The sequence below is a fragment of the Bidens hawaiensis genome, unplaced genomic scaffold (assembly GCF_021521415.1).
Source record: "Bidens hawaiensis isolate Kalapana, Puna unplaced genomic scaffold, B.hawaiensis_p1.1 tig00041658_1, whole genome shotgun sequence".
Classification (NCBI taxonomy): Eukaryota; Viridiplantae; Streptophyta; class Magnoliopsida; order Asterales; family Asteraceae; genus Bidens; species Bidens hawaiensis.
The window spans coordinates 62,584-83,181 of NW_027505727.1; the positions used below are offsets into that span (position 1 = coordinate 62,584).

Below are 20,598 nucleotides of genomic sequence, written 5' to 3' on the forward strand. Positions count from 1 at the left end.
TATGGACTGGCTTTCGAATAATCGCGCCGAAGTTATTTGCGCCAAGAAGTTGATTCGCATCCCTCGAGAAAACGGTGATCTTCACATCTACGGCGAGAAACCCTCCAGTGGTCTTAAGCTTATGTCTTGCGCCGAAGCCCAAAGACTCATGCGGAAGAAGTGTATTGCATTTTTAGCCCATGTGGTTAAACCCGATGAAGGAAAGAAGAAGCTTCGCGATATCCCCGTTGTGCGTGACTTTCCTGAAGTCTTTCCCGATGATCTTTCTGGTTTACCTCCCGTTCGGGAAGTCGAGTTTCGTATTGATCTTGTCCCTGGTGCTTCCCCCATAGCCAAATCTCCTTATCGTCTTGCACCCGCTGAAATGCAAGAATTGGCAAGTCAACTTCAAGAGTTGACAGCTAAAGGATTCATTCGCCCTAGCTCTTCGCCCTGGGGTGCTCCGGTGTTGTTCGTTAAAAAGAAAGATGGTTCGTTTCGCATGTGTATTGATTACCGCGAGTTGAACAAACTCACCATTAAGAACCGGTATCCCTTACCGCGCATTGACGACCTCTTCGATCAACTCCAAGGTGCCTCTTGTTTCTCCAAGATCGATCTCCGCTCTGGCTATCACCAGTTGCGCATCCGCGATGAAGATATTCCCAAGACTGCTTTTCGTACTCGCTATGGCCACTTTAAATTCTTGGTCATGTCCTTCGGTTTAACCAACGCACCCGCCGTTTTCATGGATCTAATGAATCGGGTGTGTAGGCCTTTCTTGGATAAATTCGTGATTGTGTTTATCGATGACGTTCTGATTTATTCCAAAACCAAGGCCGAGCATGAGCAACATCTTCGGTTGGTGTTGCAAAAGCTTAGAGCCGAGCAGCTCTTTGCCAAACTCTCCAAGTGTGAATTTTGGTCGGATGAAGTACAGTTTCTTGGTCATGTTGTTAACAAGATGGGTATTCATGTCGACCCATCCAAAATTGAAGCAATCAAGAACTGGATTACGCCATCCACTCCTACCGAAATCCGTTCCTTTTTGGGCTTAGCTGGTTACTACCGGCGATTTATTTCGAACTTCTCAAAGATCGCTTTGCCTTTAACAGATCTGACGCACAAAGGTAAACCGTATATTTGGGGCTCGATGCAAGAAGAAGCCTTTCTGACGCTCAAGCGTTTGTTGTGTGAAGCTCCTGTCCTTGCGCTACCTGAGGGTAATGAAGATTTTGTCGTGTATTGCGATGCATCCAACCAAGGTCTCGGTTGTGTTCTTATGCAACGAGGCAAGGTTATCGCTTACGCATCAAGGCAACTCAAGATTCATGAAAAGAATTATACAACTCACGACCTCGAACTTGGTGCAGTGGTATTTGCCTTGAAGATCTGGAGACATTACCTTTATGGTACTAAGTGTATCCTCTACACTGACCATAAAAGCCTTCAGCACATCTTTGATCAAAAGGAACTCAACATGAGGCAACGCCGATGGAACGAACTCATCAGCGATTGCGATTGTGAGATCCGGTATCATCCTGGTAAGGCTAATGTGGTAGCCGATGCGCTCAGCCGCAAACCCTGCCAGCTTAACTGTATCTTGCCGCGCACGCAGCTTCACTTCGCGCCGATCCAAAGCAACCTTGAATCGCGCATTCGTGACGCGCAGCGCGCATCCATCAGTAATGGTAGCCTTCGCGCCGAGTTAGCGTGTGGCGCGGAAGCTCATTTTGTCCCTAATCTGAGTGGAATTCTCTGCTATCTCAATCGCATCTGGATTCCCTTTGATGAGAATCTTCGCGCTGATATCCTGGGTGAAGCGCATAAATCTCGGTATTCTATTCATCCCGGCGCTGATAAAATGTACAAAGATTTGCGCATTACTTATTGGTGGCCCGGTATTAAAAAGGATATTGCTGTGTTCGTAGCTAAATGCCTGACTTGTTCTAAGGTAAAAGCTGAACACCAACGCCCATCTGGTTTGCTCGAACAACCAGAAATTCCTACGTGGAAATGGGAAGGTATAGCGATGGACTTTATTACCAAGTTACCTTTGACAGCAAGCAAACATGATAGCATTTGGGTAATAGTGGATCGATTGACTAAGTCTGCTCACTTTCTGCCCATTCGTGAAACCTACCGTGTTGAGCAACTTGCGCAGCTTTATGTCAAGGAAATTGTCTGCCGTCATGGTACTCCTTTGAGCATCATATCCGATCGCGATGGCCGTTTTATATCCCGCTTTTGGAAATCTCTCCAATCTGCGCTAGGAACTCGCTTGGACATGAGTAATGCATATCATCCTCAGACTGACGGACAGTCTGAGCGAACTATTCAAACTCTTGAGGATATGCTCCGATCTTGTGTTCTTTATTTTGGAGGTAATTGGGATTCACACCTGCCTTTGATCGAGTTCTCTTATAATAACAGCTATCATTCCAGTATTGGTATGGCCCCATTTGAAGCACTTTACGGTCGTAAGTGCCGCTCCCCGATTTGTTGGAGCGAAGTGGGTGAAGTTCAAATCACAGGACCCGAACTTGTTCAAGAGACAACCGATAAAATCGCCAAGATCCGTGATCATCTGCTGACTGCCAGAAGCCGACAGAAGAGTTACGCAGATCGCAGGCGAAAGCCTCTCGAATTTCAAGTTGGTGATCTTGTTCTCCTCAAAGTGTCGCCCTGGAAGGGTGTTGTCCGCTTTGGGAAGAAAGGTAAGCTTGCTCCTCGTTATGTTGGGCCATTCAAGATTCTCGCGCGTGTGGGAAAAGTTGCCTACAGACTTGACCTGCCGCCCGCGCTCAGCAATGTGCATCCAACGTTCCATGTATCCAACCTCAAGAAGTGTTTAGCCGACGAGAACCTTCACATTCCACTTGATGAAGTTCAAGTTGACGAATCCATGCATTTCGTTGAGAAGCCTGTTGAGATTATGGATCGCGAGGTTAAGCAAACCAAGCGCAGTCGTATCCCTATTGTTAAAGTTCGCTGGGAGTCCAAGCGCGGAGCCGAGTTTACATGGGAAAGGGAAGATCAGATGAAGATCAAGTACCCGCACCTGTTCTCTGCGCAACCTATTTCAAGATAAATTTCGGGACGAAATTTCTTAAAGTAGGGGAGACTGTGGCATCTGCCCGAATCCGACCCGACCCAGGTACCCGTTTTCTGATCCGATTCTTTTTATGATTTAAAATTTAATTATTTTCTTTTAAAACTTGACATTTAAAATATATATATTACTAATAATATTTTCCTTCCCGCCTCTTCCTCTCTCTTCCTTCCTGCCGTCCCGTCCCTCTTCTTCTCTCCGCCTTCTTTTCCCTCTTGTTGCCGTCCCGCCTCTTTCTCTCTCTTGTCGTCGTTCCGCCCTTTGAGCCTTGAACTCCCCCCCTTCTCTCTTTGTTTGTCCTTGTTTCTTCCCGCCTAAGGTTGTCTGCGCAGCTCCACGCGCCAGACTCCTTACAAGGAAGCCTGCGTGAAGACCAGTTGTTCCTGCGTTACGCGCTAAGAACTATAGTTCTTCGCGCGGCGCGCTAAGAATTGTAGATCCTCCCGCGACGCGCTGTGAATTTGTAGTTCTTCCCGCGGCGCGCGCTAAGGTTTGATCTGTCTGCCTTCGCCCTCGCGCGCTCAATCTTCTCGTGTGCGCAGCCTCTCGCGCGCGCAGCTTTCTCGCGCTGTCTTGTGTCTTTTCTTCTGTTTTATCTAGCCGTTTACTTTTGTGATGTCTTATCTTCTGTGCTGTTGACCTGACCTATCTTATGTCAGAAAAGCCACTTTTGGCGCAGCATGCGCACCAACCCCATTGGTTGACAGAAAAAGTGACTGACATTATCTTTGGAGATCTGCTTTTCCATGCTTGACCAGTACCTTTATCTGACCCTCCCATGCCTGTTTACTGTTACCTGTCAGCTTTTCCTTGTCCCCTGCAGCTGCCATATCTTTTGATATCTTTTGCTTTTGGAACCTTTTTGCTTTTGTTATCTTTTGCTTGATCCTGTTGAAGATCTTTTCCCCCTTTTCTAGGGATTGTGTTCCCTAGGGTTTCCCTATAAATAATAATGCTATTTTCTTAACACTACACACACAAATACTTATTATCTTTCTCTTCCTTTGCTCTCTGCCGTTGTCCTCAGTCGCCTCCTCTCTCTGCCTCCGTCTTCCTCCCTGTTCTGCCCTGCTTTTCCGGTAATATATATTATATATAATAATTTACTTATTAATTATGCTAACTTATAATCAAGACTTAAAACCAATCGTTAAAACGATAATCTTTAATTATAGGATAACTTTGCTTGTTAAGAGTTGGTTCTTGATTTATCTTACACCGCACCGTTTATCAAGTGAGTAATCTCGTATCTAATCCCTTTTTATTTTTAATGTTTTGGGATGTTCATGTGTTCGTACAAACTTGAGTCTTAAACTTGTTTATGAACTTTAGTCGCGCAGTATCCCATGTGTTGAGGACGTTTACTTGGCTGTTTATTTGTATGTGTGTATCATTAACCGCTTTGTTCGGCCTATTCCGCAGTTTTCATGGATCCATTAGATGAACACGGGAGACCTATCGTTTACGGTTTTCTTTGTTTACACTTGCACAGATGTTTTCTTGTTTTTGTGCTCATTTGGGAGCACAGATTGAACTATGAACTATGATCTATTTAGGCTTGATCACAATCTGATTACACCCTTGTTAAACACCAGACATACACGTGTTGCGCGCAGATTTATTGTTATCTATGTATGGTATTAAACTTGATTTCTCACAAACACGCAAGTGTTTGACGTTTTATTTTAACACATGTTCAGGTTTGCTGTAGCTACATTTGGAGCTTGTGGACACGTAGGACGTTTTTACTTTTGGACCTAGATTAAAATGTATCAAGACAAGTTATTGTTGTTCGAATATTTTGCCTTATAATATAATGATTTATGTTGATTTATGTTATCTTGTGTTTACGTTGCGCGTGCGCGAATGAATATATTTATTAAATATTGACACCAAATAGTGTCACGAGTAATGAAACAATATGTGGCGCCCCGATGTATAATCCGCCTTTGGTCGGGGTGTTACAACCGCCGCCACCACCATCCACCACCACCACCCCAAGACCACCACTCGCCACAACCATCCACCACCACCCACCGTCCGCCGTCACCACCATCCACCACCACCGTAGTCCCCCACCTACCACCACCGTTCATCACCACCACCACCCATTGTTGGCCACCATCACGGTCCACCACCCACCACCACAACCGTCCATCACCCCCACCCACCGCTCACCGCCTACCATAATTGTCTACCACCACCCACTTCCGTAGTTCGTACACCACTACCAATTATTTTAGCAGTTTACAAACGTTAAATGACTTTTATCTACTGTAATATATATGATAGGTAACTACTTTCAGCTTATGCAGACGATATCCAGTTTATAAAACAAACAGTATTATATTTTCATAATACAGACCTTCAGACCACATCTTCAGTTGCAGATATTAAATCAGATGAAATCAGATTGAAGACAATTTTTGTCTTAAAAACAAACAACACCTAAGTCTAACGTATTATACAATATTGAACTGATTCAAAAAAATATTTCTTGTAAAAAAATAAATAAAATGAAATGTATTAAGCATGTGTAGGTACTATGACTATGATGGACACCACAACCATGACATACTGCGTTGGTGGTCAGTGGTCTGATCGTGAGTGGCTTGGGCGCGAGCTCACTCATTACGTGATTGGCCTTACAATGTTTTCACCAAATGTATTTATCTGGCCCATCAAATGCATCCAACAATTTTTTATTTTTTATTTTATTTTATTATACTATTTATTTAATTTAAATCTTAATTTTATTTTTGTCAAACAATTTGTGCTTGTTAGTTAAAATAACTAAATACAACTTTATTTATTTGTTTCTTGAATATTCCAATATAAATTTTAACGAAAACGGAATAGTTTTCAAGAAAACATTTTTTTTATCTCATAAGCGGTTTGAATATGTGCTTGGATTAATATTTCGAACGATTAAGTAATACTTTAGAAATAGCTATATTAAATCTTTTAAGGTAACTAATCAAATGAGTTACAAAAGTAAAAACGACAATTTTTACTATCGCTAACAATAATCATAAGATCAGTTGTTGCACTCTGTTGTCTGAGAAAGAGGCTTTCACCTAGACGCCATGACCATGTCACGCCACGTCAAGGGTTTGTGGCCTTAGCCTTCACAACCTGAAAAGATGGAAATTCAATGCTTCCGATGGTTTTATGACTTTATCCAACTTTTTAATATGCATTTTATTCTATTGTCCAACGGAATGCTCCCATTTATTATTGTTTTTTTTAATTATGTTATATATTTAATTGAAGACTTACTTTTTTCTCAAATAGTTTGTGCTGGGTAATTAGAGAAATAAACTAAATACACAATCTTTTTTTAAAGAACTTTCTGACAAAGTCTGAACGAAAACATAGTAGTTAAAAAAAGTCTTTTTATCACATACATGGTTTAAACGTATTTGAATCAACATTTCGGATGATAAGTAATTTTTATAATAATTAACAAAAATACATTAAATAATAAGAAAATACACTAATCACTTACCGTAAAGCATGTTTGATTAGAGTGTTTGTCCACGTGACATGTGTACCGTCAGTGGAAACTTTGAGAGTATTTATTATGCAGAAATGACATACGGAATGAAATGAACCATTGTGGATGAATGAAAATAGAACGTGTTTGGTTGGTTAATGGAATATAATCATCTATAACACAAGGAATCCGTTCTCTCTAAACATATCAAAATCATTCATCCACACTCCATACTTTTTTTCATTCTATTTCATCTTTCGCATTACTTTCTCAAGACGTTCCACCACCATCACCGACGTCGTAATTTTTAACGGTGATTAGTTGATAAATGATGATACCTGGAGTTTTGACAAATTCAGAAATAATAAACCAATAACATTGATAGAAAAAGAATGAACCGTACACAACTATATCCATTAAAATCTCATACATAATAGGGAGAGGATAAACAAGTTACTTCTAGTTTTAGGTAGATTCCCAGAAGTCCAAAATAAATAAGAGGATATGAAAAAAATGTATTAAAAGGAAACGTGTCATCCCTAAAAGAAGGCTAAGTTAAATGTCTTTTCAACATATAAATAACATAATAATGTAAATTATAAATTTAGTACTCTACTCTAGAATATTTTTGGTTTTTTCTTTTTCTTAACTTTATGGTTTTCTTATAAAGTAAGTCAATCGATGTCAAAGTAAGTCATCAAAGTTTTGAAATACACAATAAAATGTATTGTGACCATTTCAAAAATATTTATATTCGACATTTAACATTCTGTACTGAGAGGAGAATAAAATTTATTGTGACTTTTATAAAAGTATGTATCAACATTTATTATTAAAATGAACCCCATATGGACGATCAGTTGTGAAGTACGATCGAGGATCCCACAAAATAATTGATTATAAACAATAATTCAATAAGGTGACTAAAATATTATTATACATGAAAATATCAACAACACTTATGTCGAGATTCATTTAAATCATATTTAAAACACATTTTTCATCAATACTGTTCAAAATATGCATAGATCTGTCGATACTCGCAAGGTTAGGTTGTCACAAAGATATTGTGGGGTGTGCTGGTTATTTGGTTTCAGTTTAGAAATGAAGAAAGACAACAAAAATGATAGGTTATATTTGTTTTAACGGGATTAATTAAACTCCAAATTTTAGACTTAACCTTGATCTTTAGGGAGTATTTAACTCTAGAATATTGTGAAATTATGGTTTTATGACTTTATCTTTCTCGGTTCTTGAAATCGTTTTCACAAGTCTCAGTTATTATGCGTGCGCTTATCATAAGTATGGATTTTCTCATCTCATCTACAAATACGTCCACCTTAATATTCAAGTTAAAGGTGCACTTGATTTGAAGGCTATGATAAGAGTGAATGAGTATAAAAGTGACAACGCTGTATGATAATTTCCTCTTTCATCTTCGAATTTGTTTTTCCTCTATCGCGCTAGAATCAACATCTTCTCTCATTCTCTTCCTTTCACCATGGCCGGCTTTGCTGTCACTAGGCATGCTTCATTGTCTAGAAGATGGAGAAATAATAAGCCAAATTCCATTTAAACAAAAATGTCCAAATACAATTATTCAACACAAAGGGCACACAATATGTGTTTGTTTAAGTATTGGAGAATGGATGAAAGACACATGACATTATCTGTATCGTTTGTCTAGATATGAAGTTTGAAGCTATGTAGGGACACACATGAATGAATGTGGGCGAACTTGTGTACTAAGGTTGGTTTTTAACGCGTGCATGCATTTAATTTGGGTGTCCATTGGTTCATTTTGGAATTTCTGAAACTAGTGATGGATCCATAAATTGTTTATATGAGGAGACAATTGGTTAGGCTAAAAGTCGTCTATTTAGAAACAACAAATAATACGAAGCACTTAATAAGTAGGCATTGCTGAGTATTTGATACATTGGTAAGAAAATACGAGTACAAATAATCTAATAAGCTAGATAACTTGTTAGGCAAACGGGTTGAATATACCACATCTCAAACTATAAACTAATTAGGCAATTTGGTTAAATTGAGTTCGATTTATTGTGTCCAACCTCGAATAGGGTACGTTTGGTATGAGTAAGGAATGACAAGAGAATGTAATGGTCGGAGGTATTCTTGAATTTAAACAACCCAAATTATCGTCATTCCATTATCCTAATTGGTTAACCTATAAAAACGAAATAAATAATTATTTTATGTTATTTAATAGGACCGAAACTCACATAAATGAAATACAAATAGTAAATTATATCACTGCCTCAGAATAAAGGAAAGTTTCAAAAAAAGTAGCAATGGCGGCGGCGGCGGCGGTGGTGGTGTTGGTGGCGAGGATGGTGGCGGTGAAGGTGGTGGTGGTGATGGTGACAGTGGTGGTGGTTACGTTGGTGACGATGATGGTGGTGTGGTCAGGTGGTGGGGCGGCTACGCCGCTACAGTGGTAATCAGGCGTGGTGTGGTGATGAATGATTGTGGCGGCGGCGGCGGTGGTGGCAAAAGTGATGGTGGTGATCAGGTGGTGACAATAGTGGTCAGGTGATGGTGGCGGCGGTGGTAGCAACCGGGGTGGTGGTGCCTTAAAAGAAATATATCTACTTAACCTAGAGCTGGGCCGTTTGGGCTTTTAGCTGGGCCAGATACTAGTTTTTCATCTTGCACCATTGAATTAAATCATTAATTACTAAAAATTTCCACATAGGCACATACTACTATTCTACTAATATCGAAAGAGGAATCGTATCTTAGTGTCCTCATCTATCACGCTGATAATAACATTCTTTTTGTAATATACAGTTGACTCAACTGGCACGAAAGAACATAATAACCATAGATTTTTTATGTTCCATAAAGCTTATAGATTAATAATAAACAATGACCATGAGTATTTCAATATTCTATACATTCCAAATATTCAATATTCTATAAATTCAGCATCACGCTCCAACGCATGTTAGTCCCAAAAATCGAGGCGCGACGCACTCAATGTACAACCAAATAAGGCCTAGTTATCAAGTAAACCTTTCATAATTTCTTCACCCCTTAGTTGTTTTTACATATAAACCTCTTACAGACTCGTAACTTTAACCAATTTTGACCCAAAACTACATCAGGCACGCCATTTCCTCATGGGCTTTTTGAACCAAGGTTGTAACTAAGCTTAAAGTTTGACCCGTTGAAGTCAACTTTCTATGGTGGTAGCAATAGTTCTGTACAATCAAGAATGTTGTTTCTTTTTTGTTCTAAACGCGTAGAAAAGGTTCAAGCTTTAAGAGCATCAAGAACCTAAATGTAAAGAAATGGCCACATACCTCCATCTACACACTCGATAAAAGCATAAAACCGAGAAAGCCGTTACCAACAGCACCAAAGATCTTGGGTCAAGAGACCGCCCTAAATTCAATGATCAGAAAAGTTTCAACAAGAAACATACATCCTTTTGCACCTGCAAGTAAATTTCACTCATATACGCTTAAAACTGATAGATTGCAAAGAGCAAAGGTTTACAACTTTACATGCTACAAATTCCAATGATTAAGAAGATAATACACAAAATAACTTAAAACATATAAGGATTGATTCATAAATACTTTACCACAAACTACAAATCAAACTAAAATTGCAGTTATGTAACTTACAATTTGATGATTATCAACACCTAAAATACAATTTTTGTAGTTCCAACTTCCAATCTAAATGAATCATGATCAAATCAATAAAGATGAACATTGTTCTCAATTTTTCATTCCTACCAAACTATTAGATCCACTAAATTCAGAAATCGAAGACTCGAAAGCATGCAGCATATAAATATTGAATCATAATTACTTGCTCCACAAGCTACAAATCAGACTAACATTGATGAAATCATAATCCAATCAATGAAATTAACACTGTTCTTTCTCTAATCTTCCATCCATTTCAAGGTATTAAATCCCTTAAATCAAGAAACCGAAGGCTCGAAACCACGTAACATCATCAAAATAAAAAACTAATCAAATATATTCATCGAGTTCGAATTAACTAGATTTAATCAATGAAGATGAAGACTGTTATTAAATTTTCATACATTTCAAACTATCACATCCATTAAACCAACCAATTCGAAGGCTCGAAACCACATAAAATTCAAAATAAAAAACTTATCGAACATCTTAATCGAGTAACACGACTAAAGACTATACCAAAACAAGCCCAACATCCTTAGGCACCGTAACCACCACCTCTCCACCACTAACCACCGCCGTAGCCATCTCCGGCACCGTACACTCCGGCAACCTAACCCGCCACAAATCCACCAAACCCGAACCCGGTACTCCATCATCCACTCTCACCACAAGTTTAATCACACCAGGACATATCTCAATAGCACGTGCAGCAATCTCACCGTCAATATTATCATCAGTTTCCACCACAAACTTCAACGAATCAGACGTTTCTTGAATCGAAACGACGGCGTCGGAGTAGAAGGGAAGCTCGAGGACTTTACTGAAGATGTGAGGGAGTCGTTGGAGCTTCTTTTGACGGCGGGTTGGAATGGGATCGTGTACGAAGATGTTGTTTTGGTTGGTGGATATTGGGTGAATCTTCATGGGTGTTGGAATTTGGGAAAGTGTGAATCCTATAGGTTACAGATCTTATGTTAGTGAATGTTTAACTGGTAAAGTGAGTTTGTGTTTTTTGAGGTTTATTTACGGTGGGTGTGTATTGTATATATATATTATATTGTGTTTAAAAGTTCGGGATTTGTGAAAAGGAGAGTGGGGGAAAAGGTGGAAGTGAAGTTCCATGAAACTTACAGGTAAGGTTGGAGAAGGCAAGTAAATTTAAAATACGCGTTAATCAAATAATAATACGAATGTTTTGTTGTATCAAAAATAAATGAGTTAATGCTTAAATTCATTACTCAGTTTTTTGATCCGGTGAAAACCATCATTTAAGGTCAACGTTTGTAAGCACGCGTTCGAAGGCATAACAATGTAATAAGATAAGACCCGTTCAGTCCAATGATCTAACTAGTGAACATCGTCTTCTCGTCAGTCTCCCATCATCATCTGGTAGCGCCGACATAAATGATTGGGGAGACGATGGGGGGTGGGGGGTGGGATGAATCGAACTTAAGTCATATAAATTGGCAGGTCTCTCTCTTATCAATCTACCACCAACTTAGTGACATTAATTAAATAATAACAAATAATAATAACTAATTTACTTTATTTTAATTTGAGTATTTTTTATTCTAAGTTTTCTCCAATGGAAAATTTTTTAACGTCTACACCTTATATTTGCAAGGAATTTAACTCACAACATAAATTCCATTAAACCAATAGGTTATGAGTTTTACTTAAGTAAAAATACTTTCTTCTCAGGGTATGCAAGTTTGTTGCCTCGGTGCCAGCTCATGGGACGTTAGTTGTATAAGGTTTTGCAAATGTTACATGTTATATGTCATTAGATTTTCTTGCAGTGTTACATCATGTGAACTTTTAATAAGAAACACGTTACCATTACATTTGTCTTTAGCAAAATCATATTGAAAGTTAATGGATTGCCACACATATTGAAAGTAAGTGAAGGAACCAAGAAGTTGACTAGCGAAATCATAATACATGGCACCTTCTCAATAAGAAAAACCCACGGGTTTTTCAAAGGAATACAACGGCAGACGGGCAAAGACATGAAACTTTTTTGTAGGTTCCCTCTTACTTGAAAAGATAACCTTTGGTTTTTTTACTCATATTGAATTTGAAAATCGAAATCAATGATGAATGATTATTGATGATTTAGGAGGGTCATCATCGGGGGCTGAAAATCGAACAAATTAGAGGCTTTTTGTCATCGAGGGTTGGCCGCCTGATCCAATGGTGCTGGAGTTGACACTCGATAGTTGTGAAAAGAGCAAAGGGCAGAACTCAAAAGGCCAAAAGCGCAAAGGGTCGGTGTTATATTTTATTTTTTGTAATTATATTTTCGATTTCACATTTTATTTAACTATTATTTTGGTTTTATATGTTAACCGGGTTATTACTGGTTCACTTTATCTTAAATTCTAGTCTTCACTTAATTTAATGCTATGGCCGTTTGTCTGATTTAATTATATATGCTTAGTATTTAGTAAATTATATGATTCCTAAAAGTTTTACATAAAATATTTAGTGTAATAATTTTGAGATTTGAAAATAATCATGATAAAATATTTGATATATATTAAATTTGATATCATGAAAGAATTTAAATAATCACTAACATACATGATTTGAAAATATAAGGATACTAGGTTAGAACCCGTGTGATACACGGGTTGATAAAAAACAAAAGAAATAATTAGATACATATTGTACCTTTTCATCAAAAATAATAGTTAACATCTCAAGCTAGTCTAAAATTAATAAGCGATATCTATTGCTCAAGTTTTGTTCAATAATTTATATTGCATACAAATAAACAAACATCTCTAGATGTGTTAATTAGTCTCTAATGCTTGCAGCTAAACAATTCATATGCCACTTTATTTAAAACTAAAACTTGCAGCTTCTAATTTCTACAAAACCAAACTATACCTAATGAAAGAAACCAAGCTGAACTTCCTTTCATAACCTGAGAATTTATAAACACAAATGCATAAGATAGAGAATTTATTTTGTTCTTTTTATAAAAAGACAATAATATCTTCGTTGACAAAAAATCACCTAGAATATAAACACACCTAAGCCTAAATGTTATCAAATGCATAAACTTCAAATATGTCTCTTTTTACTGTTAGTGTAAAACATCATAAAATGCATAGATGGTTGAAATAAAAGAAAACATAGTCACTAACCAATTTAACAAATGACATCAAATATGATCACCATATGGTAAACAGACTTTATTTATAATACAAAAGGCTTTCTAAATAAATTTTGTATGCCAAAAATGACTTAACTAAAAATATTAACATTACATTTTTAAATATAACATATCCATACTTTTTTTAGTGGAAAAAAACATATGTTAATTTTGTAGCAGGCAACTGTTACGTGTGATGTTGAGCTTTGATCAAATTATATTACTCTACTACAATAATTTTGAAAAAATTTATATAATATCCATCGAGTCTATAATCATTTTTCCATATAAGCAAGTGTAGAAGCATGTATCTAAAGGGTATAATGGTTATAAATAAAACCAAAGCCACAAGTAGATCTTGACTACCTAAACACAAACACTGATGTCGTGTGAGTGATATGAAACTGCATTATAATGTACAGACTGAAAAGTTATCTTTCTGGGGTTCTTCTTTTTGTTATCACGAATAATTTTTCTTATACGTCGGTTTTCCTTACATATATGTAAAGGTAAAAAAGTTTAATAAGTAAGCTTACAATTTTTGATCAGTTTTCGTTGTGTAGAGGCGAAATTCTCATTGGTGATACCTATATTAAAAAAAACGAAATATGCTAATTGTATCAAATAAATAAACAATATGATGTAATCAATATCAATAATGAATAGTAAGAATAAGAGTTTAGAGAAATATACCATCACTACTATTAGATATAGGTATTCGCAACACATGCAGTATTGGTAGATGTAGAAGACATCATAGTGTCACCATTGAAGGACATCATCTCCTTAAAAACAATAAAAGTCCGTAAATATTCATTAAAAATTCACTAAAAATAAAATAAATTCAAACCTGATTGACGTATTTGTTTGTTGTTAAGTCAAAGGGTGTTAAGTTCCGAATTTCATCATTGACATTCCCTGTCCGAAGTCATTTATTGGATAATCTATTAAACATCCAATCCAATATATTATTAACCAAAGAAGTGATGATATAATTATTGTACGTAAGGCTATTTGGAACCGATATTACCCGGATGAATAAGACGTAATATAATTGGTAATTGCGTTAAATTTGTTAATGAAAACTATAAAACAAAGATGAATAAATATCTAAAAAAAACTATCGAGTCTGTGATCATATCTCTATGGTATGTTGCTATTTTAAGAGATAGTTTTCTTTATAAAATATGTGTGTATAATATATTGGATTCTTAAACATATATTTATTGTTCTAAGAAATGGTTATCTTTATTGTTCTTTGATATTTAGTAACTATCAATTTAGGTTTTTTAAATTGAATTAGGGTTTCAATTGAAATTCAAAAGTTTACAAAGATTGATCGAATACATGTAATTTGAATCAGATTTATATATCCGATTAAATAATTAAAAAGACTGAATCAGACTGAACCTGTTAATAGAATTACAAAGATTGATCGACTAAATCAGATTGCATAATCAGATTCAAAGATTGAGCAATTGAACCGATTAATACAATTAGAAAAATTGATCGATTGAACATGTTAATAGAATTATAAAGATTGATCAGTTAAACCTGATTCAACCTTGATGTGAAGATGAATCGATTGAATCCGATTGAAGCTGCAAATAAGATTGAATTTGTTTAGGTGAGAAGATTGAATATATGAATCCACAAAGGTTTGATAGTTACATGTTTAGTTGATTGCTAGGGTTAGAAGTTGATTGCTAGGGTTAGAAGCTGTTGAGTGCTGATAAACATATCTCTAAATATGAAACTACGATATTGATTTTGAAATAGTCAGATGTAAATGTGAATTATAATATTGAATTAAAATTAAATAAAAATTGTTAGGAATTGCTATGTTGCATTTTAAAAGATTCGGGTTAAATAGAAAAAGTTTGATGATTTGAAATCTACTTTATATTTATTAGTAAGAGAGATTTGAATAATATACTTATAAAGAGCAACTAATTAATATTATTCGAAAATATCGGTCCGAGGGAGAAAAATCCTCAAGGAGTTGTATAAATAAGCAACCATATATACATGCACTACTTCACAAATAACAACAGTCATAATTAATTTCCGTTCTTCGTTTTCAATCTCTCAATCCCTTTGTTGCGTGTTCGGTAAGTAATCAAATAACCCACGACGTTCAACATATTTTCTTTCTTTTGATAATTGCTGCTATTTCTAGCTTATTAATTCAACGTTCCTGTACGTGTTTCTTGATTATAATCATAAGACTTTTGTATAGGCAGTAAGTACCATGGAGAAGTATCAAATAATCTCACAACTTGGAAGTGGTACATACGGTGTTGTTTGGAAGGCCTTCAACAAGCAGACTTATGAAACCGTGGCGATCAAGAAACTGCTAACAAAGTACGAATCATCGAACAAGACCATGATGCAAAGAGAAGTCAAAGCACTCGTATTCAACGACCATGAAAACATCGTCAAACTCAAGGATTTAATCAATGATCACAACACCATCTTCCTGGTCTTTGAATGCATGCAAGGCAGCCTCCACGATCTTATGGTTTATCGATCAAGGCTCCGCGCGCCATTATCAGAAGCCGAGGTTAGACACGTCTGCTTTCAAATCTTTAGAGGTCTTGCATGCTTGCACCGCAACGGCTACCTTCACCGTGACCTGAAGCCTGCGAATGTTCTAGTTTCCAATGGTCTGGTTAAGATTAGTGATTTTGGTGCCGCCTGCGAGATAGATGATGGGCCGTTCACGGATATCGTTACAACAAGTTGGTATCGTGCCCCCGAAGTGTTTCTATGTTCGGAGACTTATAACTCGGCTGTTGATATGTGGGCGATGGGCGCGATAATGTTTGAGCTACTCACCTTTCGACCATTGTTTCAAGGTTCTTCCGATCCACGCGTATTCCATAGAATCTGCTTTGTGTTAGGTGCCCCGACGAGAAGTTCATGGTTCGAGGGACTTGAACTAGCAAGAAACTTGAAGTATGAGTTTCCAAAGTTTCCTGGTGTGCGGTTTTCTGAATTGTTACCCATGGCAAGCCCTGAAGCGGTTGATCTGATCGGTTCACTTCTTTCATGGTCTCCACACGCGAGGCCCACGGCTATGGAAGCGCTTCGGCATCCTTTCTTTCATGGCTGTTACCTTGAAGACACCGAGCCTTCCTCACCACCTGTGTTCGAAAAGTTGATAGAGAAGAAATCAAGTTTGAGAAGTTTTGAAGACGTAGCGGATGCGCATGATGATGATCTACTTCGTATGCTTCCCGAAAATCCCTTTGAGTTTATGATGGAAAAGAAATGTGAATTAGTTGCAATTTGAATCCCACTTTTGTATGTTTTTAGTTTAGGGTTTATAACTCGGATCAAACTGCTGTTATGTACTTATGTTATGTGAATTTTGAACTGTTTTTGGTTTATATCTTTTGGGATGTTACTCTTTACTTAGTTTGGTTTAAGATATATCTTATATATGTCACGACTTTTTTTGTTAATTGTCTTCAAGCCTAAAGATAATTTTTGTTTGGCTTTATTGTGTTAATTTGATGTGGTGTTATGAAGGAAGCTTTTATTGAACACAAACCTTGGAAACATTACTAAAACATAAGCCTAAGCAAATAGATATCAAACCCCTTAAGTAAAGCACCCGCTACTCCATAGTCTCACAAACCTTCACCTCATATGCTGTTACATTAGATTTCAAAATTTTGTTTTAAAATATTCATTTATGTTACAAAACTATAAAATTACAAAAACACAATAAAAGATAGTAAACAATATAAAACACATATAATGAATGTAGGTTAGTAAAGTGGTAACATATGTATACAATGAAAGAGGTCATCTTGTTAGACCTCTTTCTCCTCCTTCATTTTCTTATTTTCATCATGATTAGATATGGAGTTAAAATTAACTAAAATTAATTTTTATCTTATCATTTTTTCAGCTTTCAAGAGGTTAACAAAAAAGGAAGACCAAGATTCCTTAATTGTGGAGAAAGAGAGGGCACTCAAAATCACCTCAGAAAGAGTACATGGTATACACATTTGGATGTGCTATCATTCGTACTCGTTCGGTGTTGATTTTGTATCATAAATATAGTTTTATTGCAATGCACGAAGTATATTGAGGGCTAGGGATGGCCCCGCCCCCCTTTTTCCATAGCAGCTTAAATTTACATGTTTTTCGGTCGAAAATATTTATACGTAATGCAAATTTACAAGTCTTCGATTGAAAATTTGAACCCCGCCCCCTTGTTTGTGATTATTAAAAGGACTATTGGTTTTTATTTGTCCCAAGTATTTCTTTTTTGCCGGCGCTGGTCCCAACTATCACTTTAACTGCCAACGGTCCCAACTTTCACACATGTGTCTGCCACCAGTCCACGACTAACCGAGTACTAACTCCGTTATGTTTTAGCTGACGTGTCCATCCTACGTGTTAAAAAACGTTGACGTGGCTGCCTGCGTGTATATTAATAACAAAAACCCGTCTCCTCCTGTATATTAAAACGCTAAACCCAAATCGATATCTCCAATCGATCGACGATCAAGAACAACCCCAAATTAAAACCCTAATTCAATCATTGAATCGATCGAACAGGTTACAAAATCTGTTGTGGGGCATTTGAATCATCATCTTCAATCGATCGAACAGGTTAGAAGCCCTAATTTTAACAATGGATAATCAAGTACGTATTTCCTTCCACACTAATAGGGCATTTGATGTTGCACCACCGATTTTAAGGTATGTTGGTGGAAAAAAAACTTCATTAATGTTAGATGTTGACAAACTTTCATACTTTGAGTTATTGGATTATGCAAAGGATTTTGGTTCATACAAATCGAAAGATGGTCTTTGGTTGTATTGCAAGATTCCTGGTGATGGTCGTTTAAAGCTATTAGTTAGTGATACAGAAGTATTTGAGATGTTGTCTTTGATTAGTTCTAGTTCCAGGTCTGCACAAGGTTTGGTTTTATATGTTCAAACTGATAAGTTAAGGAAAACCACAACCGATACCAGTCACCCTCAAGCCCAGCCAATTAACTCTCCTGCCCAGCACATTATCTCTGATGACCAGCCCATTAAGTCTCCAGCCCAGCCCATTTTCTCTCCAGCCCAACAAAATATATATGAAGCCCAGCCCATTAGCCAACCAGAAGTTTGCTTGAGTCCTAGTTCAAAGGTTAAGAGGTACTCCAAGCTCACAGCTAGAAAACAAGTTCCACCAACTTCAACACTTAAATCACCAGCTAAGGTTACTAGTTTATCACTTGGATCTCCAGTTAAGGTTAAAGACACCACACTTAAACCACCACCAATTGACACAAATAAAGATGAAATAGAGAGTGGTAGGTCAGATTTAGAGAGTTCAGAAGATGATGATTCTGATGATGAGTCTTATAAATTTGATGATTTGGATGATGATGGATCTGAGAAAGATGATGATGAGTGGATAGGTTCAGTTGCTAAGTTACAAGAGGTGAATGAGAAAGATCTTGAAACAAAAAAGAAGTTACATGAAGAGTGTCTAAAACAATCCGCTGATGCAATTAAAGAAGCATCTAGTAGTGCTGAAGATTCTGATGCTTATAGTGACACATCTGGAGAGAGTGAAGATGATGACATAAGAGGGAAGAAACAAAAAAAAATGTTCCAGTTGTAAGTGAAGAAACTAATTGGTCTAAGTTTAAATGGGTTGTTGGGATAAAGTTCCCCACTAGGGAAGCTTTCAAAGAAGCAGTTTCAAATTATGCTGTCACAAATGGTAGAAATGTTTACATTGCTACAAGTAACAAGAGTAGAGGGGGACGTGTAGGTGTCAAATGTGTGGAAGGGTGTCCATTTAGTGTATATTATTCATTTCACATTTTATTTAACTATTATTTTGGTTTTATATGTTAACCGGGTTATTACTGGTTCACTTTATCTTAAATTCTAGTCTTCACTTAATTTAATGCTATGGCCGTTTGTCTGATTTAATTATATATGCTTAGTATTTAGTAAATTATATGATTCCTAAAAGTTTTACATAAAATATTTAGTGTAATAATTTTGAGATTTGAAAATAATCATGATAAAATATTTGATATATATTAAATTTGATATCATGAAAGAATTTAAATAATCACTAACATACATGATTTGAAAATATAAGGATACTAGGTTAGAACCCGTGTGATACACGGGTTGATAAAAAACAAAAGAAATAATTAGATACATATTGTACCTTTTCATCAAAAATAATAGTTAACATCTCAAGCTAGTCTAAAATTAATAAGCGATATCTATTGCTCAAGTTTTGTTCAATAATTTATATTGCATACAAATAAACAAACATCTCTAGATGTGTTAATTAGTCTCTAATGCTTGCAGCTAAACAATTCATATGCCACTTTATTTAAAACTAAAACTTGCAGCTTCTAATTTCTACAAAACCAAACTATACCTAATGAAAGAAACCAAGCTGAACTTCCTTTCATAACCTGAGAATTTATAAACACAAATGCATAAGATAGAGAATTTATTTTGTTCTTTTTATAAAAAGACAATAATATCTTCGTTGACAAAAAATCACCTAGAATATAAACACACCTAAGCCTAAATGTTATCAAATGCATAAACTTCAAATATGTCTCTTTTTACTGTTAGTGTAAAACATCATAAAATGCATAGATGGTTGAAATAAAAGAAAACATAGTCACTAACCAATTTAACAAATGACATCAAATATGATCACCATATGGTAAACAGACTTTATTTATAATACAAAAGGCTTTCTAAATAAATTTTGTATGCCAAAAATGACTTAACTAAAAATATTAACATTACATTTTTAAATATAACATATCCATACTTTTTTTAGTGGAAAAAAACATATGTTAATTTTGTAGCAGGCAACTGTTACGTGTGATGTTGAGCTTTGATCAAATTATATTGCTCTACTACAATAATTTTGAAAAAATTTATATAATATCCATCGAGTCTATAATCATTTTTCCATATAAGCAAGTGTAGAAGCATGTATCTAAAGGGTATAATGGTTATAAATAAAACCAAAGCCACAAGTAGATCTTGACTACCTAAACACAAACACTGATGTCGTGTGAGTGATATGAAACTGCATTATAATGTACAGACTGAAAAGTTATCTTTCTGGGGTTCTTCTTTTTGTTATCACGAATAATTTTTC

General features: G+C 36.2%; 1 protein-coding gene and 1 pseudogene across 1 annotated transcript; one reads left to right on the top strand and one right to left on the bottom strand.

Moving 5' to 3' along the window:
* Positions 1–10,783: 10,783 nt before the first annotated feature.
* On the bottom strand, positions 10,784–11,197 carry LOC143615004 (uncharacterized). Its single transcript, XM_077088272.1, has one exon. It carries the CDS (start codon positions 11,195–11,197, stop codon positions 10,784–10,786), a length of 414 nt encoding a protein of 137 aa, XP_076944387.1.
* Positions 11,198–15,675: 4,478 nt separating this feature from the next.
* Positions 15,676–17,031, top strand: LOC143614996 (cyclin-dependent kinase F-4 pseudogene; annotated as a pseudogene).
* The last annotated feature ends 3,567 nt before the right edge of the window (positions 17,032–20,598 follow it).

Bases quoted from the DNA above. Each gene is read 5' to 3' on its own strand.
- LOC143615004 (XM_077088272.1), bottom strand. From the start codon at position 11,197: ATGAAGATTCACCCAATATCCACCAACCAAAACAACATCTTCGTACAC.